Source organism: Phocoena phocoena, chromosome 10, assembly GCF_963924675.1.
Source record: "Phocoena phocoena chromosome 10, mPhoPho1.1, whole genome shotgun sequence".
NCBI classification, from domain to species: Eukaryota; Metazoa; Chordata; class Mammalia; order Artiodactyla; family Phocoenidae; genus Phocoena; species Phocoena phocoena.
In genome coordinates this window covers 26,843,049-26,870,044 of record NC_089228.1, presented here as the reverse complement: position 1 = coordinate 26,870,044, position 26,996 = coordinate 26,843,049, and the positions used below count along the sequence as shown (strand labels likewise).

Sequence of the window (26,996 nt, the reverse complement as noted above, 5' to 3'; positions counted from 1 at the left end):
GCAGTAAATATGTAAAGAGGAAATGTAAATACAGAATTTTAAAAATCACCCATCTTGTTGGCAAAACAAAACAAAAAATGATGTCCAGTTTTAACATGGGGAATCAGACATGCTCATGCCCCACTGGTGGGGGTGTAAATATTTACAGATGCTTTGGAAACTGGTAACAAATTTTAAACAAACATACTCTTTATATTAAGGGCATACACATTTGAAGAAGTGTGGAAAGATACGTGCACAAAGATACTCACTGTGGAACACATACAGTAGTAAGAAACAGAAATCAATAAACAACTTGTTGAAAAAATTATGGTTCATCCATAAACTGGATTGCTACAAGCTATTTAGGAGAAGACATATTTTATATTTACTGACATGGAAAGATTTTCTTTACATATTGTCCTGTAAAAATGCAGGATGCAAACATCATATATAGAATTATTACTTGCATATGAAGTACATATATAAAATATTGCTCTCCTTCTCTGTCTCCACGTAGGTAATATAAATATGTTTTATGTGTAGCGTGGATGTCTTTGGGTGGTGGGATAATGGGATTACTTTTAGTTCTACTTTACATATTTCCATATTATTTGATTTTTCTGTAATAAACATGTTTTACTTTTTTTTTTTAACAGAAAAATATGTAAACTAGTCAACTTAAGTCAGACTATGGAAGACTATTTCATTGAATTCATTTTACCATTTTAGTTATAATAAAAGCTAACCCTGTGGTCAGACATGATTTATATCTAATCAACAAACTTTATTTTTGGCCAAATTATACATGGAATTGGAAGGAAATAATTCTTATTTTGCTTCTCACATGATAAATAGGATTTTATTTCTACCTATGTCTGAATCTAAATATGCAAAATAAATTTGAGAGTTAAGGCCTGATAATTTGAGTCCTGGAACTCCTGTTTTGGAGAAATACAGCACGGATACACTAGTTTTGCCCGTACCTCAAAATTACTTACAGAACAAGAGAATTTGCTACCTTATTGGAAGTCCAGATAAAAGGCTCCCAGTCTGACTTAATGTTTTGGCTTTTTACTATCATCAGAAACTCAAGTTATTTCCATATCTCAACTATTTTACTATTTTCAGCCTTGGCTTCAGCCTAGCTCCTCAGTGTTTTTTTTGTTTTTTGTTTTTTTTTAATTGAAGTATAGTTGATTTACAATGTTGTGTTAGTTTCAGGTGTATAGCAAAGTGATACCACATTTTCTTTATCCATTCATATGTTGATGAACCTTTAGGTTGCTCCCATGTCTTAACTATTGTAAAGAGTGCTGCTATAAACACTGGGGTGCATGTATCATTTCAAATTATAGTTTTCTCCAGATATATGCCCAGCAGTGGGATTTCAGGATCATACGGTACCTCCATTTTTAGTTTTTTAAGGAACCTCCATACTACTCTCCATAGTGGTTATACCAAGTTACATTACCACCAGTCTTTACCCAAACTCATCAAGAAAACAAGGGAGAGGACCCAAATCAATAAAATCAGAAATGAAAAACAAGTTACAACCAACACCACAGAAATACAAAGGATCATCAGAGACTACCACAGCAACTATATGCCGATAAAATGGACAACCTAGAAGAAATGGACTAATTGCTAGAAAGGTACAATCTCCCAAGTCTGAACCAGGAAGAAATAGAAAATATGAACAGACCAATTAAAAGTACTGAAACTGGGCTTCCCTGGTGGCGCAGTGGTTGAGAGTCCGCCTGCCGATGCAGGGGACACGGGTTCGTGCCCTGGTCCAGGAAGATCCCACATGCCGCGGAGCGGCTGGGCCCGTGAGCCATGGCCGCTGAGCCTGCGCATCCGGAGCCTCTGCTCCGCAACGGCAGAGGCCACAACAGTGAGAGGCCCACATACCGCAAAACAAAAAACAAAAAACAAAGAAAAAAGTACTGAAATTGATTCTGTGATTTAAAAACTCCCAACAAACAAAAGTCCAGGACCAGATGGCTTCACAGGCAAATTCTACCAAACATTTAGAGAAGAGTTAACACCTATCCTTCTCAAACTCTTCCAAAAATTGCAGAGAAAGGAACACTTCCAAACTCATTCTGTGAGGCTAACGTCACCCTGATACCAAAACCAAAGATACCACAAAAAAAGAAAATTACAGGCCAATATTACCTCTGAAAATAGATGCAAAAATCTTCAACAGAATACTAGCAAACTGAATCCAACAATACCTTAAAAGGATCATACACCATGATCAAGTGGGATTTATCCCAGGGATGTGAGGATTTTCCAATATCCGCAAATCAAACAATGTGATACATCACATTATCAAATTGAAAAATAAAAACCATATGATCATCTCAGTAGATACAGAGAAAGCTTTTGATAAAATTCAACATCCATTTATGATGAAAACTCTCCAGAAAGCGGGCACAGAGGGAATATACCTCAACATAATAAAGTCCATGTATGAAAAACCCACAGCTAACATCATACTCAACAGTAAAAAGCTGAAAGCATTTCCTTTAAGATCAGGAACAAGACAAGGATGTCCAGTCTCGCCACTTTTATTCAACATAGTTTTGGAAGTCCTAGCCATGGCAATCAGAGAAGAAAAAGAAATAAAAGGAATACAAATTGGAAAAGAAGAAGTAAAATTATCACTGCTTGCAGATGACATGACACTCTACCGAGAAACTCCCAAAGATGCTACCAGAAAACTACTAGAGCTCATCAATGACTTTGGTAAAGTTGCAGGATAGAAAATTAATACATAGAAATCTGTTGCATTTCTATACACTAACAACAAAAGATCAGAAAGAGAAATTAAGGAAACAATCCCATTTATCATGGTTCTAATATGGTTGCCAGTAGCAGTGACAGCACATGTTTCCTTGGTGTGTCCATCAGGAGAGGAGAAGTAAAACTTTTCTCCCAAGCATGAAATACAAGTCCTTCCATTTAGTCTCACTGGACCAACTTAGGTCACGTGGTCACCCATGAACCAACTGCATTTTTAGTACAGTGTCGTGTGCTGATTGCCTTGGACAAATCTCCATCTATTCCTGAAGCTAGGGATGGGGAAAAATAGTTACCTGAAAAAACTGTAATTCTGTTTGGCATCAGGGCATGAATAACAAGTAGGTAACCAATACTGTCCACTAAAAATAACAAATTCTGGTATTTACAAGGTAAAATTGAAAGTTTCATTTGAATCATCTCAATTGGCTTATCATACTGATTAAAATTCACGGGATAATTTGGGGGATTACCCATATCACTTTAATGATATGTTTTGCTTAAACGAGTTTGGGGTCATGGAACAAGTGTAAATTTTCACCCAAATTAACATAAATGTCTCACATTGCTGTTGTCCCCAAGGATCTGGCATTTTAAGTAGGCAGATAAATTTGGTGTAACTAAAATCAAAATAAATGACTGCATTCTCTAAATATCTTTGTTGCTATCATATTTGTAAAAAATCTCTGTTAAGATTTTTACTGTAAATCCTAGGAGTGAATTGTTTTTGTTCCCAAACCATAGCTCAATGACAGATAATACTGAGTAATAGATTTTTGCCAGAAACAAAGACTATGCCAGAGGAGAGTGATTAGAGAAATCCTTATATAAAAGCATTTGGAAGAGTACACAAACCAGGAACACACAGAGTTCTTACTGTAAGTGGAGAAGAGGAAAATGTTCTGGATCATAAATCACCCTAAATTTTGGTGTATACAATAGACAGAATGTTAAATTTGGTATGCTTTTCCATCAAGTCTTTTCGAACATGGTTGTTTATTGCCAGGTCATAAAAAGTAAACAGACACTTAATTTAGCATAATATTTAACTTATGCTGCAGCAGACCTACATTTCTTTCTTTAGTGAAAATGGATGGTTTTCTGCACACAGAGGTGAGAGCAAGTGACTACTATGTTTTGCCCTCCTGTAAAGAGCTCAGCAGAGCCTTCCAACTCAAATCCTAATTGAATATTGACTAAAAGACAGATTTGAGCTCTCAGCACATAGAAATACGAAAAAAAAAAGCTCGTTGGATCAAACAACCGACTCACAATTGTTTAGAACTGCTGCTTCGGTGGGGTAGGGGAAATGTGCTTCTGATTAATTAAAACACGTACAAATCTTAACCTGTGTCTGTTTACTCTGAAGGTCTATAATGCTGAATCATAACACACAGAAGTACCTAGGCTGCCTGAGGCGAGTAGATAGGAGAAAGAAATCCTTTTCTTCTCTCCATTGCCAGGCAAATAGAAAAGAAAGCTGGCAGGTAATGTAGGGTCATTGTCAAAGCTCGTAGGAAGTAGTTTCTAACCTGGCCATGGAAAAATGCTGGAGCAAATTGTGTCCTTTGCAAATAAGACATTCTGCTTGTGTCGACATATTCTTTGGAAAATTTGAAGCTTCAGCTGCCTTATAGGAAAACATATCACATCTAGACAAAGTCAAGGCCAATCACTCCCCCAACCACCACCACCACCACCCCCCCACCCCGTTTGGCAATCGCTCAGATGTCTGCATTATCTGCGATGGGCCCTAGGCCTCAGTTCAGTGGTACTTCCATGGGAGCTACTCAGGGGTACAGGTCATTTTCAAAGGCTCCCGATTGCCTATCAAATAAAGAACAACACACAAAGTCTGCTAGTATTCAGTGTTTACCACTGCCTGGTCCCAATCTCCGTTTCCAATCTTATGCCTCGTATGTGCTCTTTGTTCTAGCTTTGTGTGGCTTCTGTGTCTTTGCTCATGCTCTCCCTAGAATACCTATTCTCCTGCCTCCCCGTATTCAAATACTACGTATTCCTCAGCTGCAGTGCACCCTCCTCCAGGAAGCCGACTGTGATCCTCCGGTAATTCATGTAGTGTCCTGAAGCTCTAAGATGTTGTCATAACCTGTTGACCCAGGAACACCTGAATCTTATCTTAGACCAAAATCACCCATCTTCTCAGGAGAATGATGCACACAGATGACACTGACAGATGGAAAATCAAATCCCTCTTTATTATTAGAACTTTGGAAGGCTTGGCTGGAGCACATAACCTTTCTTTACCCCTAGGCCTACATCCAAATTTTACCACCTCTATTAACATGTGAAAGGTAGAAAAGAGGATGGTACCCAACAACGTGCAGGAAGAAAAAAAAGACTACTGGGGACCTTGTGCTTCCCTTTTAATGTAAGGGACTCTGACCACTAATAAATATAGTCCAATATCTTTTCTGGAATCTTACCACTAATATCAGAATCTTTCCACTTGAGAACTGAGGAAGGGCGGCGAGTGTGAATGTACGCTACCTACCCACCCCCAGCACCACAGATGCCTGTGCAAACTGGGGTCAGTTTGGGGAATAGAATCATATGGTGGTAGGGACAAGTTCAAGAATCTCCCCTAGTCCGGTTGGCACTCTTAGAAATGTTCTCTCCAGATCCCATAGCTGTACCACAAGCCAGGCCCCCTCCATTGCCCTCCTGTAGGCTTGATATAAACCTGGGGTTATTATGGGGCTCAGGCCCTCTTGGGGCCAGATTAAGCTCCATGTGAATCCTTTAGGTCAACTGGACTGTACAGTGGAATCACATGTACACTTTCTGAAATGACACCAGGTCCGGCTCTATGACCTTTGTTCAAGAGTCATTATGTCCTCCCCAATGTTATGCAGGAGTGTTTCTGCACCTGCACAGGAAGGTATCAGATACTGGTCACTGAAATTCAATATAATTTAAAGGGCAGGCACCTTGTTTTGCTTTTTTAAGATTTGTAAGAAGAGAAATGAACACTCATACCCCAAGTATTATGACAAATACATAAAAATTAATAAACTGCAGAGAAGGGTCAACAGTTGTTCTAATGGAATGCCTTTGAACTAGCGATTGAAGACACTTCTATACATAGGCAATAATTTTCTGAGATTTTCTACACATTTCCCCACAAAAATATAAAGATGATCTGTGTTGGATAAAACATTCAAGCCTAATACAAGACCTTTCTTCACACTGTGAAGATTTACACTCCTCCCTCCCCCACACTCTCCACACACTACGCTTAGACGAATCTCCTTAAAACCATTTAGTGGTCACGGCTTTGCTGTGCTCAGATTTTCAGTGGTTCTCCATGGCCTACAGGATAAAGTACCCCCGCCCCCGCCCCACTCCTTCACACTGGTGGTGTTCCTCCACAGTCATGAACAAAACCTTTGTTCTTATTTCTTTTTATCTCCAATATTGGAATCTCACACAATCCTATTTGTTCAGACATCCTCAGACTTGCTTTGCATTATCTCATCTCTGAATATATGCAAGTATCTTTCATTCCTCCCAAAATACATCACCTCCCCATCCTTTGATCTCAGTTAGTTTGAGGCTTAATTCAAATGTCACTTCCTCCATCAAGCCTGGTCAAAGCCTATTGTATCTGTTAAGCAAATGAGGCACAGTGACCAGAATCTCGAAATTTTCCAGGGGCCTAAAAAAAAGTCCGAGATCTCAGATGAAAGGTACTGTCTCCAAAATGTACAACTAAAACTGGAAAACCAAAATTAATAAATGTTTATTTAAATGACTTCCAAACGTATGTCAACTTTATTCATTGTTAAATTTAGAGCTCCTAAAATATCACTACAATTAACAACAATTGGTGAGGCTGGTTTTTTTTTCAGTTTGCCAAGGTTCCTATGAAGATATTGATTCCTGAGAAATCATAGTCATTTATTAACCAAGTCATATAGACAAATAGTTTCAAAAGCAAGACTGAAAAAAATCCTTTTATTTTTTCATAATAAAAAAGATAAGTGGCTGTTGGAAGTGAGGTACATTTTAATATATTTGATATGAGACTTTCTAAAAACGTGAGTCACTGTGACTTTCAAAAGTCTTCACTGTCCCTGGGACTCCAAGACCAGCTCCGTGGTGGGAGGGCCCTAGATGTGTTCAGGAGGCCCAGGTTGGTGTTCTATGGCCCTGTGCAGCCAGCAGGACATCTCTGGACCCCACTCCCACTCCAAAACAGGGAGTTAGAATACATACTCCACGTATGCAAAAAGCTTGTTTTAAAGAAGAAATGAGGTTATCTCAGTGAACTTGCTATAAATGGTAGGGAATGTTTATTACTTTAAATAATCATGAATTCAACTGGCATAAATTCATGCATGAACTATTTACTGAGCACCTATTATGGTGCATCATCTACTGGACACTGAAGAATACTAAATGATCATCTCCGTAGAGCCAGGAGAAATAGGTGTACATTGAAGTAAGATGTGCCCAATGCCATAATATAATTAAAACAGCACAAGGTTAACAGTACCAGCTACAGTCAAACTGCCTGGACTCCAACCCGCCTCTACCTCTTACTAAATGTGTGACCTAGTACCAGTTCCTTAACTACTTTGCCTCTTGGTTTCCTCATCTGTAGGGTTAAGAGGATTAGTACATACCTTATCAGGAATAAATGAGATAACGCTTATAAACTTATAGAACAGTGAGTATACAGAGTAAACATCCAATAAATAGTCACTATTCATTCCTGTTCTTTTTAATGCCTAGGTGCCACTGTCTGCCTATGAGTGTGATGGGCAAGATGGGAAGGGCTTTTCAAGCTGGAGGAAGAGCATGTGCAAAGACACTGTGGCACAAAAGAGCATATGATAATGCAGGGATGTTAAGGGCTTAATACAGGCTGAAGCCAAGGGTGTGTGCAGAATTGCAGGAGTTGAAGCTGGGTGGGGACGAAGGACCCAGTTATGCCATGCAAATGAGTTTAGAGTTTATCCTGTGAAGGCAACAGAAAGCTGCAGAAGCATTCTGAGCAGGAAAAGGTCATGACTGGACTGGTGCTTCAGAATGATCACTATGGTAGACGGATGGAAGGAGGGCAAGAAAGCAAGCAGAGAGAACAGTTAAAAGGTTATTGCAAAAGTCCATGCAAGCAATCATGAGGGCCTAAAGCAGGGCACCAGTGATGAAGAGGAGAAAGAGGTGAAAACTTTATCAGGAGGAACATCAACAGGATGTGTGTATCCTTTGGTGGCAAGGACGCGATGACCAACAGTGAAGATCTGAAGTTGAGTTGTGCACTTCAGCCTTGAATAGCTTGGTTATACAGGAGCACCAGAACTGTAGGACAATACGTTTATCTTCGTTGAGTTCGAAAATAGAGGGGGAACGGGTCTTAGAAATTCCACTGCTGAGTGGTCTGAGGACATCCTAGGGGAGATGTGATGGAGGCCAATGCTCTTCCAGGTGTAATGTGTAGACCTGTGCCATCTGTGACCTGCTCGTTACTGGTCTGCACCAAGATAAAGTGCTAGTACTGGAAATTACATCAACTCTATCATCAATCGGTTCAATTTAGCTGACACTTTTCTGTAGCAAGACTTTCTGGAAGAAAGCAGTGAGTTGATTTACATTCTAGGGCAAGTTCCTTATCTCGTTGTGGACCCATGACCAAACATTCACTGATTGCAGCAGTCTGAGACCACCCCTTCGGCAGCACTGATGTACGGATTTGAGGTCTGGTGAGAGGCCTGTCCTGGAGCCCCGGATTTGAGAATGCAAGTGCAGAGATGTCAGTAGCCAAAGCCATCATCAGTGGTGAGGTTGCTGAGAGACGGGACAGAGATGAGAAGAGGGCTATACTAGTTTGCTAGGGCTGCTGTAATAAAGTACCACAAACTAGGTGGCTTAAACAACAGAAATTTGTTGTCTTACAGCTGTTGGCAGGGTCGGCTCCTTCTGAGGGCTGTAAGGAAGAATATACTCCATATCTGTCCCCTAGCTTCTGGCCATCTTTGGTGTTCCTCCCCTGTAGAAGAATCACCCCAATTTCTGCCTTCCTTTTCACATGCTGTTCTCCCTGTGTCTTTGTCTCTATGTCCAAATTTCCCCTCTCAATAAGGACACAAGTTATAATGGATTAGGGTCCACCCTAATGACCTCATCTTAACTAATTACATCTGCAAAGACCTTATTTCCAAATAAGTTCCTATTCTAAGGTACTGGGGGTTAGGACTTCAACGTATGGATTTTGGGGGGACATAATCAACCCATAAAAGTGAGCCAAAGATGAAGACCTGAAAAAACATTTAAGATTCAGACGCTTATCACATCCTGCCTTACACTATGAGCTCTCTGTTCAGTGTTGATGTACCTCAACTTCTCAAGCAGACTGATAGGTTCCTAGAGATCAGGAAAGCTGTCTAAAATGTTTTTCCATATTTTGCCTACAGGATTTAGTGAGTTTCTTGTATGTAGAAGTGGTTCAAAACAATGTCGTCTGATGATGTATAACAAACAAAAATTGAATATGGAAGAGCCCCCAAGAACTGTTTTGAACACAGTATGTTGTGACACGCTGCCTTATAGGCAACAGTTGCTGTACTTGTCAGAAAAATCGCCAAAGGAGATGTTCAAGATATATTTTAACTCATTTGCTTAAACAACTCTATGCCTACCATCCACACCAAAAGGCTGTTCTCCTGCATGGGCAACAGAAGGCATAATTATTTGCAAGAATTTTCAGTGTTTTCCCTGTGCTTTCTTAAGTGGCACAGTATCTTCTCTGTACCGCTGTGCATATTCTCCAAAATCCCATTGTCTTTCTGAAAGCACTACAGCCCCTGGAGGGTTTGAAACTTAGCATGTACTCCCCAAAAACTTAGGGATTAAAAAAAAAGAAGTTAACTGCAAAGTATCTCACAACTTTCCTACTGCATGAAGTGGTCCTGAAAAACACCACATGGACGGGTTGCATTTTCCTCCCATAGGCTCTAGAGGACATCAATATATTATCAGTTTATTCCATGTCTCTCAATTTTAGAAGGGTAGCCGGAAGCTTGGAACACTTAGGGGTTTGATAATTCAATTTATTTTTCAAACTTCTCAAATGTTTGCTCTCCTTGTTAAAATGAAAGCAATGGCTTAGCAAAGATAATTTTCCCTTTGACTAGTGAAAGGCATCAGAAAAATCCATACCTAAGCAGTTTTTCTTTACAGATATTTCACCCCCATCTTATATTCTTATTACCACATCGAATATGCGATAGCACTACAGTCATTATTTATTTATATTCTAACTACACTCTGAAGGGACTTTAAACAGCTTACAGTGAGAGAGAAAACAGTGCCAAAATCCCATAAGAGAATAAAAGTAGAGAAAAGAAGCATATTTACTTATGTCTAAATACGTAGAACTTAGATTCTATTCCATAACTTTGGCAATATTGAGATTGCTAATATTTTCAACAGCCTAACTTTCATTAGTGCTGTTGACTGCTCATTATTTTGTTTTCTTCAGAAAGAATTAAGTCAAATAAAACATATGCCCAATATGGAGATTTAGTTCTCACCTTGGCTTAAAGTTTGGTCACTTAAACATGCACTACGGTGATTCAAGTTCAACTGAGAGTCAGCCACTGCAAGAAATTCATCATTGCTTATGGTCTCTGAAAGCAGCTTTCCTCTATAACGGATCTAGAAATTTGTCAGTTGTTGGTATAAATAAACCAGACTGGGAGGTGACTGATGGTATGTTTCTGCAACATGAATTATTTTGAAACCATGGGGTAACTGGATTACCCTCCATGGTTTCCACTAAGAAGCTTTTGTAAAAGTATGTGAGTTGAAAAAAAAAAAAAAAAAAAGTATGTGAGTTGTGTCTCCATGAGAGAGGCAGACTGTATTTAAGAGCCCTTCATGTCCTCTCCATAGAAACTTCCTAGGAAATAAAGCATCAGCGCAGAATTTCAACAGTCAATGTCTACAAGCACCTACTATGCTCCAGGCACTGTTTCAGGAGATGGGGATTCAAAGAGGAATAAAATGTGGTCCCTGTCTTTGGGATTCCTACAGTCTAGTGGGAAAGAGGCACTCACAGAAAAGGTAATTTAAATATAATGTATAGGAGGAAAAGGAGCAATAGACGAGGGAATTAAGGTAGCACTTAGCCCAACGTAAAGATTTAGGTAAGGTTTCTTGAAGGAGGTAACACCTGAGTTAATTAAGAAACAAACAAGAGCAAATCAAGTGAAGACAAGTGATAAAGATGTTCTAACAGAAGGAAGAGCATGAAAAAAGGTATTGTAGTTTGAAATAGCATGGGGGCGTTTGGTGGACAAAAATGCAACAACACCATTATTGCTACTAGGTCACAAAACTGACCAGGGATTTGAACCAGAGACTGATGGCCTGCAGAGTTAATGAAGTGTCTCAACAAAAGAGAAATAGGGATGTATTGTACCCTCAACCTCATCTATTCTGTAGACAATGCTATCATGGTAACCATTGCCTTCTGGGTTGGCTTATATGTCAATAATGATGATCAGGATGATGATATCAGTAAGGCTTACTCTGGTCAGAACTTCACATACAGCCCTTTCACAAACAAAAATAACACAAAATTGCACATATCAACTTAGCAATAACAAGAACAAACACTTACATACCACTTACCACAGGCCAGGCATTGTTCTAAGAGCTCTACTGTATTATCTCACTGAATTTTCACAGGAACTCAATGATGGAGCTACCATTACTATCCCCACTTTACTGATGAGTAAACTGAGCCACAGAGAGTTTAAGTAAGGTGCCCCAAATCACAGAGCCAGTTTGGGGTACATCCAAGAAAGCAAACCTAGGCATTCAAGTTTCAGAGTTTATGCTTTTAACCACCGTCCTTCACTACCCATCGCATGTCCAAAGCAATGACCAGACTTTGAGTCATTGACTGACTTTATGCCCTTTTCTTTACCTGTTAACAACAGAGAAGTAATTCTGTTATATGCTTGGATTTACAAAAGAAAACATAATAAGGTAATTCTGACAGCCTTCCAATTCTGCAGAAACTATAAATCTGATCCCAACAGAGAAACTCTTGCCAGAGACAGGGAACACAGAGCTCCAAATTCTAGATCTTTTTCTTGGATGCATTACAGAGGCCAGGGTCAGACCATCAATATCCGAGCAGCAATGGCAAGAAGAGACAGTGTTGGCAAGAACCAGATAGCCGGTGTCCTAACAACCATATACATATGATGTTCCTTTAGAACAAGCATAATTTTAGTTAAAAGTGATTAACATTCCATTATTTAAGTGATGGCTGGTAGTCTTATTTCTATTTCTTCTTGCAGACTCATAAAAACTGAGCCTCAGCTTTGCTACATCTTCCAATTATAAGAGAAGCCAGAAATATAAATTTTACATGAAATAACTTGAAAGCTTTAAATACTGAGAATTCAAAAATTTGAAAAATACATTTTAGACAAAACAAAATATATATTGTGTCAGTTTCATCCCATAGGCTGAGTCTCTTGTGTATTTCTGTAGCCTTATCATCTTTGAAGATCTCACCTCCTCATCTAAAAATGTAGACATAGTGAACTTTATGTCAGATTCTTTGAAGACAATGCCTTACTTTGCAATGTGAAAACATACCAAATACAAGTTTGAATGAAATTATAAGTCGATAATTAGTAACCTCATTTCCCAGAAAGAAATATCAACTATTACATGCAGAGGTGAAAGTAGAGATTATTTGAGGCTCCCCTATCCCCTCTTCACAAGGCAGATGAAGAAATTACACCAGAGACAGACAATGACTTTCCCACAATCAGTGGTTTATTAATGGTAGAGTTTGAGCTCAAACACAAGTTTCAATACATAACCTTTCTCCTCATCAGCCAGCTTTCTTTATTCTGTCAAGGAAGTCATTTGAACTCCTAGATCCAGCCATGCCCGCAGTCAATCACCCTGCACTGGATTTTTCAATTACAAGTACCAGTAAACCTTTCCCCTCCCCCTTATTTTCCTAATGATGTAGCCACTTCAGTTGGGTTTCTGTCACTTGCAACCAAAAGAATGGGACTATTAGTCCCAGAAACAATGACTCCTTTCCACATTCCTGCTACATCATGCTCTTCTCCAAACGGGAATACTTGCCTTTCTTTATGCTTACACAAATCATACAAATTCTTTAAGACCTAGTGAAACTGAGCAGGATCCTGTGGGGCTCCTGGGCATGGAAGCCTTTCTGTGTCCCCCATTTCTGGTTTGAAGGGAATAGGCTTCAGCCTCCATGATCTTCCCTGATTTCCAAAGGTCAGGTTCAAACAGTTGCTAATAAGGGAAGGGAGGGGATGCAGAGACAAGGGAGGGGCAGCCAAGAAACAATAGTGCAGCCTTGGGACAGGTCTGGGTTCTGACTCAAGAGATACACATAACAGTATCTTTGAACTCTTCTGCAGAACTAGAACCCCCCCCAAATGGAAGATGTTATCTACTTGATGAAGCATTCTTCATTCCAGAGAGAAGACCTGAGGCCAGATTAAAGGAATACAGGCCCTACACACACCCTGATCCTTATCAACAACACGCCACCCGCCCCCCACAACCATTGCTATAAAGCTCCTCACCAAATTCCCCCCCCCCCCCGGTTGGGACCCACAGTTTCGTAGGGCACGAGCCCACTGTGTCCGCCTTTGCCTGGCAAAGCAATAAAGCTATTCTTTTCTACTTCACCCAAAAGTCTGTCTCTGAGACTCGATTTGGCACCAGTGCACAGAGGCTGACTTTTGGGCATCACTAACCCTACTCTACTTCCCCCATGAAGATCTTCCCTACTATTATATCCAATCCTCTGTGTGTGTGTGTGTGCGCATACATACTCTCTGTCCCCCTCCCCTACTTTGGTATTTGTAATCAGCATCTTACAATTAAACACTATCTTATTCTCAATTTATTTGGTATCTTCCAAACTAGAACATAAGCTGACAATTCAGAAGCATATCTCAAAGCTATCTTCTGGTTCTGCCACGAAGCCAGAGAGAGAACTGGTCTTTTTTAGAACTTAGCTTTACGTTAGTAGAACTCTCCTGATCATTCCAACTTAAGTTGTATAGACACCGGGCCCCAAATACTGGTTATATTTCAATGTGATGGCCTATGGTTGTGTATTAAACTTGCTTTTGCCAGAAAAAGACCTTGGAATCATTTGACGTTTACCACTTTACACAGTACAACTTTTTAGGAATGAAAGATTTAATTTCCTTTGTTCTTCAGTCCAGTTTTAGGGATGCAAAAGACTATTCCAAGTGTGTAATGAGGCAAAAACTTCTCTTATTACTTTTTTGGTAACCTGCATCTTCAAAATGTCTCTACTAGCACCAGTGCATAACAGTTCCTGCCCATTGCATCAAGAAGATTGGGAAGGAAATGCCAAAAAGCATATTGAAAGAATTCAATTCTTTCCCTGAAGCAGAGAAAAACATATAATTCTTTTTGAAGGAATCCTGGGTTGAACAGTCATTTAGTTTTCTCAAAAGGTGAGAATATTTTATTTTTTAAATGCAAATTGTATGTTGCCCTGACAAACAGCCCTTCAGAACTTTGAATAGTGGAGCTAACCCAAGTGCCTCAAAGCACATCTGAATGCATGAATCACAATTATTGATTTAAAATACACACACGCACACACATATATAGTTCCCTAGCACTAGGTCTTAAATTTTACGAAAGTTATGGGTTTTTGAGTCATAAGTGAACAACAAAGTCAAAGAAGTTAATGAATAAAGAAGGAATTTCTCTGGCTAACAGTGACTCAATGTTAGCCATAATTTTAGGGCAAAATATAAGCTGAATCACACGGAAATGAGTAACTTGAACTTACAACACATTTGGCCTAGTCAACGGTTCTCTTGAATGAAGAATTCATATAGAACTGACACAACTTTAGGATTGCCCCTTTCTCTCATCACATACATACAGACACACATGTATACACACCTGCATATGCACACATAATATTCATTTTGGACCTTTGTAATCCAGGCGTTATGAATAGTTCCTAGCTAACTAAAAAAAAAAAAAGGCAAAAAACTAGTCATGGCAATTACACAGACTTCTTTACAGTGCCTGCTTTTACATTCCCTCAGGAACATCTATAAGTAGCTAGTTCACATGAGGTAGCCACTCATCACCATTACTACATAACTTAGAAACATATGGTGTAGCTCTGCCATGCCAACTTCTAGGTATTCACTCTAGCATTCTGACAAAAGAAAAAACAAGTTCAGAACTGTTTTTCAAATTGTCATTTATCAGCTGCTGAAACATACATGGTGAGAGTCTGATGACTAGGTTTTTGTTGCGGTCATAAATTATCATTACCTCCATGTTATATTTAGATTCACAGTAGTACAAGGAAAATATACCTACAAATGATAAAATATTGAAACCCAGCAAAACCCTGTGTGGCTCCCAGGTACAAATGCTTTCTGTGTCCCCCTTTTCTTGTTTGTAGGAAATAGGCTTCACTTAACCTCAATGACCTTCCCTGAGTTCCAAAGGGCAGGTTCAGTTGCTAATCAGGGAAGGGATGGGATGCAGAGACAAGGCGGGAGCAGGCAAGAAACAAAAATGCAGCCTTGGGTCAGGGTCCTAGTTCCTCCTCAAGGAATTTGTAACACTACCCCGGAGCTCTTTTGCAGAACTAAGGCCCACACCCAGGTGGAAGAGGGCAACTTCTGGCTGAGCACAAGATTCCGGGAGCACCGCCCTGTTACATCACCACCAACCAACCAGAAGAAAGTCACACACCCTGCAGCCCTCACCCCAAATTATCCCTATAAAAACCTCCCTCCAAACCATCAGGGATTTTGGGATTTTTGAGCATAAGCCATCCTGTTCTTGCTTGGCTCTGCAATAAACCTTCCTCTGCTCCAAATTCCTACATTTCCATTTATTTGGCCTCACTGTGCCTCGGGCACACAAACTTTGTTCCCTAACCATATGTTTTCACATAGTCTGTTTCCAGTCCCCTCTTTTAAGTGGGAAGAGTGTTAGAAAGTCTAGGCATTCTCTTTCCCAGTAAAAGTAAAACCGAAGTAATTAACTATCAGAATGATCCAGCAACAGCACCTTTTTCCTCTACTTCCCAAGTGTTCTTCTGAGCTAAAATACATTTTTTTCCCCCAGCTCAAACCGCACAGAAAGACTGACAACAGTCTGCTGTTGAGATTTACCAGCTAACAGCCCATCTCTCTCCTTCATACTCCATGAAGTTAGTGCTTAAACGATTATTTTGCCCATGTTGACTATTTGATAGGTGCCCAAAGGGGGAGGGGCAGGTCTTTCTCAACTCAAATAGAAATAATCCTGAGTAAAGAAGTACACGAGACATGCTATCTCTTCTATTTTTCATTTTAGAATATTCCTGGCCAGTGTTGTATATTAAAAAGATAGGATGAGAGAACTCCATGCGTAAATTCCCACTCTTTCACCTGTCTACACAGTGCTTTAGGCAAATTACAAAACCTCTCTGACTCTCAGCTTTCTTTTCTAAAAATGAGGATGTAATTCCTAAAATATGAAGAGAACTTAAAGTGATCTAAGAACGGAAATAGGAAGTTAGGTAAAAAACTAAGGAAATTTAAATAAACTGTAGATTTTAGTTAACAATAATGTATCGCTATTGGTTCTTTAATTTTAACACATGTACCATACTGCTGTAAGATAATTATAGGGGAAAACTGCGTCTGGGTTGTACGGAAACTCTCTGTACTCTTTTCTCAATTTTTCAGTAAATCTATAACTCCTGAGAAACTAAAGTCTATTTTTTTTAAATCACCTAAGGTAGGTGCCTTGCACATAGTAGGTACTTGAAAAATGGCAGCCAGTGTTAATGATATAGACTATTTGGTTTCATGAAGTCTATTAAACTCTGTACAGTATGACCTTTTCCCCCCCAACTTTATGGAGATATAATTGACATAGAACACTGTGTAACTTTCAGGAATACAGCATAAGGATTTGACAATATGACCTTTTCCGCAGTTCAGCAGTTCTTTTTCATAGGCAGTTCTTTCTCTACCCGACCCCATGCCACTCTATTCCCTTTCTCTACATCATTTTTCCTCTTTTTCTAGTTCATCCATTTCTATTCTACTACAAACTCACATTTACAACTAGTTTTTATTTCTCCAAGACTCAAAGTTCAAGCTTTCTACTTGGAGAAGAATAGCAGAACAGCTTTTTCCAGAAAGGCACAAAACACTTAAAGATATAGTAATGGGGAGAACTTGTTTTCTGTTGTAATAAAGAGATAGATATTCAGCTTCCCAGTATAGACAACAGCTGTGAGGGAGCTTTGCCGGGATATGTATTTAGTCTGCTGCAACAACCAAAAATAGTTTGACCAAATGCCAGTGTTATCAATCTGTCCTGGAGTCCGTCTGATATTAAGGTCATGTGTAAAAACAGAACTCACTTGCCCCTCAAAACCACAGCTTTGAATGGATCCAGGTAAAACATACCAAATCAGATCAGAAAAACTAGCCTCATGACAATCTTTCTCAGGTGGCTGAAGGTTCTGTTTAGAAGAAATGGGTCTTCATGAGAATGGATTTCTTTCCCCATTGTGGTGCTGGATTTCAGCCTCTATTGGAAGGACAGAGCTATAGAGCCTTTTGACTGATAAAGGGAAGTTTGTTTTTTAACTTTTAAGTGACAACAGTTTTCATTGCCAGAAGAACAGGACATCTTTAGCGGGTGCTGTTAATAATGGGATAGATTTTGGAGACGGAATTGCCCCTGCTATAAAGACACAATTACCAAAATAATTCCAACCTGAAACTTGAATTTCAGCAGGCCCTGGGGACCCAAACCCAACCTTAAAAGAATATCCAAAAACTTGTACTGTTCGGAGAATACTTTTGCTCTACTGTAGTTCAAAATCCTCGTTGAAAAAGCAAGGGACCACTGAGGGGGGTTTGAGAGTGGAGTGTGTAGCCCACCTGCTCTCAACCAGGAAATGAGTTTTATTTCTAATAAAACTGATACCCAAGCTTGTGACAGCCGAAATAAATCATCAGCTCTGGGTGGTGTGTGTACGTATACAAGCAAAGCAAACAGAGAAATCTGTGCTAACTCAAGATAAGGGTAGATAAATATAGGAAAACCCAGCAGTCTACTACAGGCAGCACATAATTCAGTCTCAAATGGCAGCAACCGAGTAATTCACTATTTTAAGAAATTGGTCTCCTAACCTCGATGGGGTTACAGCTGGCTTTAATCACCCCTCACACCGCCCCTCTAGGGGCTTCACTGGTTTTTCTCTTAGTCCAGCTGCTGCAGATTCATCTAAAACAGACAGAACGGGATGCTTTCTTCACTCACTCACTGCAGCTGGGTACCTGACCCCTTCTCTTCTGGGCCGACGCCCTCGACCTGCATTAACTAACCCCTCCTTTCTCTGGCTGGAGAACAGCTGATAGAAATAGACACTTTTTACACATCAAAGGCAGCCCAGAGCCTCCTCAGCCTTGCCAGCCTCAGACACAAAAAGCTTTTGATGCTTATAATTGCGAGGCTTTTTCCAGCTGCACTTTATCAAGCTAGTAGCGCCAGGGCTTGGAGGGCCTCGCAGAACCAGAAGGTGGCGGCGAAGTCACCTTGGGAAAAGAAGGGGGTCAGAGGGGGGAAGGCAGAAGGGGCGGGCCCCTGCTCTGGGGTCAGTGAGCAAAGGGAAGGGAGATTGGAGGGAAGCCCAGCCAGAGTGAAGCGATGTCCAAGGACCCCCGAGGCGACCCTAATAGGTGATCAGCTGACCCGGGCGGAGGGAGGAGGGTGCCCTTCGCAGCATCACGGGAAGCTTCGCCTTCTGGGCTCGCTTCCTCCCGCCTGCCCCTGCGGTTGCTCTCTGCCCGCGTTAGCCAGAGAGCGGCTCAGAGGCGCTCTACTCGCTCCGCACCGGAGCCCCCGCTCTGCCGGGTGCCCCCGCCCGCCCAGCGCACGCCCAGGAGGGCGGGCCGGGAGTTGAGCGCAGCCGCCCGGCGCCGGAGAGTGCTGGGAGCCCGGCAAGCAAGCCAGGCCTCTCTGGGCGCCGCGGGCTGCAAATCACTCCCCGAGCCTCCCGGGCCACAAAGCGGGACTTGCCCGCCTCGCTCCCCGAGAGGGAGGCCGGGCACTGGATGCTGCGCTCCAGGCTCCTTGCCGGGCCCGGGCAGCTCCTGGCGCGCTCCGGGCTGGGTTGGGCCAGGCCCAGCCGCGGAGAGGGGGCCTCGTAACCCCTTCCCCCGGGCGCGGTCTCCTCTGCCTCCAGCTCCTCCTCGCCAGCTGCGCCGCCAGCTCCCATTGTGCGCCCCGCCCGCCTGGCGACATCCCGGCGCTACTCGCTGGGCCTCCCAGGCGCACCTACCTTCTGCTGCCGGCGAGCCATATCGGTGGGCTGCTTGGCGTTGAAGGGGTAGGCGATGCAGCGCATCACGAACACGTAGAGCTGCAGCCTCTTCTTCCTCTCCTCCTCCTCTTTCTGCAGCCGTTCCAACTCCTCCTTCTCCTTCTCGCTCGCGACCGACGGGCTGGGGCTGGAGGGCCGGCCGCCACCGGCGCGGCTGCTGGGCTGTAGCCCTCCGGCCCCGCCGACGCTGCTCGCGCCGCTGCTCCCGCCGCCGCCGGCGCCAGCTCCGGCCCCGGCGCCGCCGCCGCCCCCCAGCCCGGCGCCGCCGCCCGAGCCTTCGCTGGTGCGGCTGGGAGACAGGCGCGCGCCGGACGCGGCCGAGCCGAGCACATCCTTGCCGCTCTCCTCCTCCAAGATCTCGTCCGATTCCTCTTCGCTGGATGAAGGGTCCAGCATGGTGGCGCCTGGGGAGGGGGGTCCCTGGAGCCCCTGGCTTGGGGTGCAAAAGGTGGGGGGCGCTGGAGGCAGCTGGGGGTCGGCTCTCCCGGATGGCCGCTTCTCCCCAAATCAGGGAGCGAGCGCGCTGCTGCTCAGCCTCGGCCGCCGCGACTGCTTCCTCCGCCCGGCGTTCGAGAGCTGGGCTCAGACTCAGAAGCACGAGGGGAGGAGGGGGAGGGAGGGTTGCGTCCGTGGACCCGAGGTGGGCAAGGGGGAGAGTCAGTTGCGAGCCCCGAGCCCGCAGCCGGATGCCATCTGCAGCCGCTGAAGGAGGCGCCTCCAGAAAAGATGCCGAGTGTTGCAAGCTGTCGGTGCAGCCTAGAGCCGAAGAGGCATCTTGCCGATTGGGGAGGGAGCGGCGCTTACGTGTTTATTGGCTTAACTCTCCCCTGTCCGCGGCGTAAGGGTGGCTGCAGAGGGCTGGAGCGGGGAGAGCGCAGAGCATCCCCCAAAGTCTCAGAGCTTCCGTACTGACCCTAATGCTTTCCCGCTCTCCTCACTCCCACCCCTTTGTGGATAATTTCCTCCTTGATGCCCAGCTCTCCTGGCTTCGACCTCTCTCCCCCTTACGCGGACAAAAACTTCTTGCGGGAGGAGGAAATAGACAAACCAGTGATGACTTTTTGTCATCGAAGAGTAGGCTGTTGGAGACTCTTAATTCAGAGGTCTCACTAAGAGGAAGTCGGCGAGATCTTATACGCGAAAGAAAGAGGCTATTTCCTATCCCCAGCTTTCTTCACACTTGGGACACGGGGGCAGCGGAGCTGCGCAGCCTATTTGTCCCACCTGTGTAAACTCTGATGCCAGCGATTTCCATACGCCCACCCTCATTAAAATACAGGTGAATGCAATTCTGAGCGGATTGGCGTATCGACCATGCAGCTCAACTATTTAAGTAGAACCCCCCCGCCCCTGCTTACTCTGCCTTCTTCAATTCCAAGAACTGGTGATACTTTATGCTGAGGTGAGCCTACCGTAGAAACAGAAGGGTTTCTGGTTGCTGAGCCCTTCCTCCATTATGGCTCGCTGGAAGATCTGGGTGGAGGATTGGGGACCCCAAGATCAGACAAAGATACCCTAAGAACTGAGTGCATCAACATCTAATGCGTTTACTCTGTCGCGCAGTCTTCCTTCCTGCTTCTCCGTTATCTATTAATTCAAAGCAGCAGATGGTGCTTTCCTTCTCCCTGCTCCTTTCACTTAAGCCAAAAAACCCAGCTCACGGGGGAGCTGGCCAGCGTGCTGAATCTTATCAGCGACAGGCAGATGGATTGAAAACAAACCAACACCTTTTACCCTTTGATCTTAGGCTATCTAGAGACCTCTCTTGGCTTTTCCTCACCCCATCTCCTACATTTATGTATTTTCAGTGCTCTAATTATTCGTAGATACTCGTGGGAGTTATTGTTAAAGTGTAGTACGAATTTAAAGTGTATATCACATCTGTCTTTATGTATTTTAAAATTTACCATGAGTTTTACTGTAGGCTTTGATATTCAAAGGAAGTTTTCTAGCTAGTCTGTTTGAGACCTAAAAATGAATTTAAAACAACTAGCTCCACATTAATTCCAAAATCCTGTTTAAATTTTTTAAATTAAGTAATATATACATGGCTCATACTTGACTTCACCACCATACTCACCTCAAGGACAAAACTTTTGTGGTCATCGTGCATTCTGTATCAATTTAAAATAAGTAATCCAGCAACATGGAAAGTGTTATATTTTGGCAGTTCTCACTTTTAAATTTTTTCTAAAGAAGTAAAAGATGTTCAAATTATGTTTTCTTGGTTTCCCTGGGATGTGAAATATAGTAGGCCAATCTATCAGTAAATTAACCTTTATTTAGCACCTTTTTACGAGTGAACATTGTTCTAGGTGCTTGGGGTAGGTGGAATTTTTAGAAGACGTTCTCTTAAAGAGTCTAAATTCTCCTTTGGGAGATAGAAGTATGTGAAAAAGATTAACAACACTTATTTCAAGGCAACATATCAACCAATTCAAGTTAGTAAACTGCTAAAAGCTTGCTTGAATGAAGCAACTGGGAATGGAAGAAAATCATATATTTCTCAAAAGAGAGTTAAATTTTAAAGAAAGGAGCCATATAACTGGATGGCGAAAAGGGAAGCTATTATAAGTGGAAAGGGTGACTTGCAAAGCCATAGTGATAGGACAAAGGACCAAGTAAGGTACAGAGTGTTATGCAGATGGTGTGTGGGTAGGAAAGGGGGAATTGAGGAGGAAAAAAAAGAGTTAAAATGATAATCCATTTGGCCAAATTGTGGGGGTGGGGGGAGGGTTCGTATTTAGGACACAAAGAAATGAATTGTTAGCTAGGGAGCATGTGGTGATTTGTGGAGGAGGTGCTTTTGAAGGCAAGACAAAGCCATTTACTAATTAGATATTTTTCAAGCAAGATAAGGCATTTAAGTATCATCACATTCGGCACTGGTAGAAGAGTGATCATGAACTCTTGTCTTTAGAACCATTTGGAATTTCTCAATCACTGTAGTACATTTTTGTTTAGTTTGGTATTTTTACAAATCTTTTTGAGTTTTGTGGGGTTTTTTTCCATTTATACTCATTAAAACATAAACTCAGTATCTACCTTGTGTTAATCATATAAACCTATGGTATCAGTATTAAATATGACGTTGCTTAGATAAATCTAACACTCTTCTTAATACACCCATGAGCGTTCAATCAAAGAGACTTAAACAAATTTTACTGGAAATACTTTTATAATCTTTTTTTTCAAAACATGTCCATTACTGACTTTTAAAATGTATGTCCTTTCAAAGGTATTTTTTACCTTAGCTGAAAGTCAATTCAGTGTCCTGGGAGATATAACTCTTAGCTACTGCTCAAGATAAGATATGCCAACCCAAACTCCTTAGGCATCTAAACCAGGAGGTGTGGCTTTCCTACATGCAAATGTTGATGAAGGAAGAAAAGAACCCCAGAACATTTGCTCTGAACATTTGCCTACTTTTTGTTGACATCCATATTCTTCTTTTATTTTATTTATTTTATTTTTTTTGCGGTACGTGGGCCTCTCACTGTTGTGGCCTCTCCCGTTGCGGAGCACAGGCTCCGGACGCACAGGCTCAGCGGCCATGGCTCACGGGCGCAGCCGCTCCGCAGCATGTGGGATCTTCCCGGACCGGGGCACGAACCCATGTCCCCTGCATCGGCAGGTGGACTCTCAACCACTGTGCCACCAGGGAAGCCCCATATTCTTCTTTTTAAAAATACAAATCTACCATAGATTCTGATACACATAAGTATTTATACGCTCACACAAGCTATTTTAGGTGCTTGCACGCTTGCCTCTACCTCCAGTTCTGCTTTGTAGGAAACTTGAATAACCTTAAGGTGATAGAATAAATTTTAGTCAGCCATCTGGAGACCATATCATGAAAGTAAAAGTTATAACATGGAATTTTTTAAATCCCAGCAAAACCTAGAGGAAATAGAAATGACTGAGACACTAAACCAGGGTTTTATAATCTGGACCTTGATTATTTCTAAACCTCATTCTTCCCTGAATTGTTTGCTGTGATTGTGTAAAAAGCTGCAAGTATGAAGGAATAGCTGACTTGTTGGCAATCAATAGACACTTTGGTGAAAAACAATCACTTCCTTCTTTATGTCACTCATATAACATGTTTCAATCAGATAAAACTGAGTTTAATGCCCATCTTAATGTTTTTCTCAGTTTGTTACTAGAGAATGGTTTGGCCGAATTAAATATATATTTTTTTAAATCTCACAATAAATTTCATATTATCTAGATGTAATCATCTCATCCAATCAATATATATTTTTTTTAATTTAAGAATAACTCACAAACACCAAAAAGGGTAAATTTGAACCTTACGGTATGCCTAAAGTCAAGTTAAATGCTTGGGCTCTTGACACGGGCAGTTCTGCCTTTGCTACTTAATAGCAGAGTTATTCTGAGAAAATTATTCAGTGACTCAGACTCAGTTTCCTCATCTGTAAAATGAGGGATAGTAGTACTCATTTCCCTCAGAATGACAAGAAAATTAAATTCAATATTATAAGGAAAGTATTTTTCAACAGATTTTAGGTTTAAACTTTGTTTCAACTGGTGGGAGATGGACTTATAATAAATGAGCTGACTAGAAATTGGACATGCATAACTGGAAGGAAAAACAGCATTAAAAAATCAAATAGCCGAACTTTCTCACACAATATCCAAAAATAAACTAAAAATGGATTAAAGACTTAATGTAAATGAAACCATAAAACTCCTAGAAGAAAACATAGGCAGTGTGCACTTTGACATGGACCTTAGCAATCTTTTGGGGGCTATGTCTCCTCAGGCAAGGGAAAAAAAAGCCAAAATAAATGGGACTACATCAAACAAAAAGATTCTGCACAGAGAAGGAAACTATCAACAAAATGAAAAGGCCACCTACAGAACAGAAGACATTTGCACATGTTATGTCTGATAAGGAGTTAGTATCCAAATATACAGAGAACAAATACAACTCGACATTAAAAAAAAAAGATTTAAAAAATGGGCAGAGGACCTGGAAAGACATTTTTCCAAAGAAGCCATACAGATGGGCAACAGGCACATGAAAAGCTGCTCAACATCACTAATTTTCAGAGAAATGCAAATCAAAACCACAATGTCAAACCTGTCAGAATGGGGCTTCCCTGGTGGCGCAGTGGTTGAGAGTCCGCCTGCCGACGCAGGGTACGCGGGTTCGTGCCCCGGTCCGGGAAGATCCCACATGCCGTGGAGCGGCTGGGCCCATGAGCCATGGCCGCTGGGCCTGCGCCTCTGGAGCCTGTGCTTCGCAACGGGAGAGGCCACAGCAGTGAGAAGCCGGCGTACTGAAAAAAAAAAAAAAAAAAAACCTGTCAGAATGGCTATTATCAAAAAGATAACAAATAACAAGAATTGGCGAAGATGTGGAGCAAAGGGAACCCTTGTGCACTGTTAGTGGGGATGTAAATTGGTGCAGCCACTGTGCAAAACAGTATGGAAGTTCTTCAGAAAATTAAAAATAGGACTACCATACCATCCAGCAATTCTACTCCTAGGTATTTATCTGAAGAAAACAAAAAACACTAATTCGGAAAGATTATATATTCATTGCAGCATTACTTACAATAGCCAAGATATGGAAGCAACCTAGGTGCCCATCAATAGATGAATACATAAAGAAAATATGGTGTATATATACAAGGGAATCTTACTCAGCCATAAAAAAAGAATGAAATCTTGCCATTTGCTACAACATAGGTGGACCTAGAGGGTACTGCACTAAGTGAAATAAGTCAGAGAAAGACAAATATTGTATGAATCCACAAATTTGTGGAATCTAAAGAACAAAACAAATGTACAAATGTAACAAAAGAGAAACAGAGTCATAGATACAGGTGGTTGTAATGTATAGAAATGTTGAAATATTGAGAAATATAGAAATATTGTGCACCAGAAACTAACATAGTATTATAGTCAATTATACCTCACAACAAACAACAAACTCATTTAAAGAAAAGATCAGATTTGTGGTTACCAGAGGCAGGGGATGGGAGGAGGAGAAATTGGATGAAGGTGGTCAAAACGTACAAACTTACAGTTTTAAGATAAGTAAGTACTAGGAATGTAATGTATAACACGATAAAGATAATTAACATTGCTGTATACTATATGTGAAAGTTAAGAGAGTAAATCCTAAGAGTTCTCATCACAAGGAAAACCATTTTTTTCTTTTATATCTATATACAAATGGAGATGATGGATGTTCACTAAAATTATTGTGGCGATCATTTTACCATACAGCTTAAACGTATATGGTGCTGTATGTCAATTATATCTCAATAAAAATGGAAGAGAAAAAGAAAAAAATCACATAATCCAGAAATAGATCCTTGAAAAATAGAATACTTACTTATCAGTATTTATTTAATTGATCTCTATCTTGTTTTAGATAGTATTTTCAGGGACTTAGAAAATGGTTTTTTGTTTGCAAAAGCTGCTCTTCATCATTACTCTTTATCATATAATAATTCTTGCTAAAGTGAAATGAAGTGGGTTAAGATGGAATTAAAGGATAATCATAAGACTAAAATAATAGAATCGAGCCACATAAAAACATTTTCTTTTACTCCAGGCAACAAAACAAAAGGTTTTGGAATGATAAATAATACTACTTACAGGAATTGGTCTCAGAAAACCACCTTATTAGTTAAAAAAGATGATAAGAATGGAACAATGTATTTTACAATAAATATTTAACTTGAATTCTGAAAACCAACTGTTCACAAGGGTAATCACATTTCTTGTGTATACAATTTCTTTTAATAGAAGTAGGAGCTAGTTGTGGTATAGACTGAAATGGTTTATGCTGGTGTTTACATGGACAAAGGGAAGGATTGAGTCTTTTGCATTGATTCTGGGATACAGTGACATGCCAGCAAATAAAAGAAAAAAAAATACCAGTATAGCTGTTTCCATATGAGATATTAGGTAGATAATTCCTCTAATTAGCCCAATTCTCTAATTTGGCTTACACTGGTATATGCTGTTACCATTATATCTTTACCTTGTCAAAATAATTTTCTGGGTTGATTGTCTTGGTTATATTTAATTGGCTTTAGACCAGGAAGCTTTTAACAGCTTGTACATAGGAATGACTAACATCACGGTATTTTCATATTAACAAGTTTGTTTTTAAACAATTGAAAATAGTAAATTCCTTCAACTTGGGCTACCCTAAAACATATGGGTCTTTTGAATAGCTAATCTTCTGGAGGAAGATAATGAGTATGAAAAAAAAGTTGAGAGAGGCTTGATGACTGAAGGGAAAGTAAGCAAAAATCTAAGGATGGGTCCCATTAAGGGATAGATACTATCATCTGGGTCACAGGTCAATAGAGGCTAACCTGCTGGGGGAAATGCTTTAAACCAGGTCTAGTCACCCACATGCCATTAGCAAAAGGCTGATAATACTTGAGTAAAACATATATTTTAGGCTTTGGATCTAAGCAGAATCTCTGCCTTTGTCATCCACAATTCATATTTTGATGTTTTACCACTTTCTGACCGGTTGCAAGGTACAGAAAACTGAAATAACAATAGGCACAATTAGGCATGCCTGCAAAAAGACAGAGAGAGAGAAGGCCCTGCCCCAAGACTGCAGGCCTCGAATCCACTCACTCCAGTTAAATGGAAGAAGAAAACAAAAGAGATACACGTGGCTGCCACAGCTCTTTGATGCACAGTGACCTGCCTACTCATTAACATGCTTCAACTGGTATATATTATCTGATAAATCTGATTAATATGC

At 41.1% G+C, this 26,996-nt stretch overlaps 1 protein-coding gene across 14 annotated transcripts in view; it reads right to left on the bottom strand.

The window, feature by feature from the left end:
• The window catches only part of CADPS (calcium dependent secretion activator), a 478,500-nt gene extending 458,544 nt beyond the window's left edge, over positions 1–19,956 (bottom strand). For 10 of the 14 annotated variants that reach the window (XM_065884693.1, XM_065884700.1, XM_065884696.1 and 7 more), the window contains exons 1-2: positions 19,485–19,624; positions 19,187–19,382 (exon numbers count right to left, since the gene is read on the bottom strand). In XM_065884693.1, the coding sequence (XP_065740765.1) occupies positions 19,187–19,382; positions 19,485–19,624 (336 nt within the window). Of the gene's footprint in view, positions 1–19,186 lie in introns of all 14 variants that reach the window. The other 4 variants (XM_065884694.1, XM_065884691.1, XM_065884699.1 and 1 more) reach the window with 2 other exon arrangements.
• Positions 19,957–26,996: the final 7,040 nt, after the last annotated feature.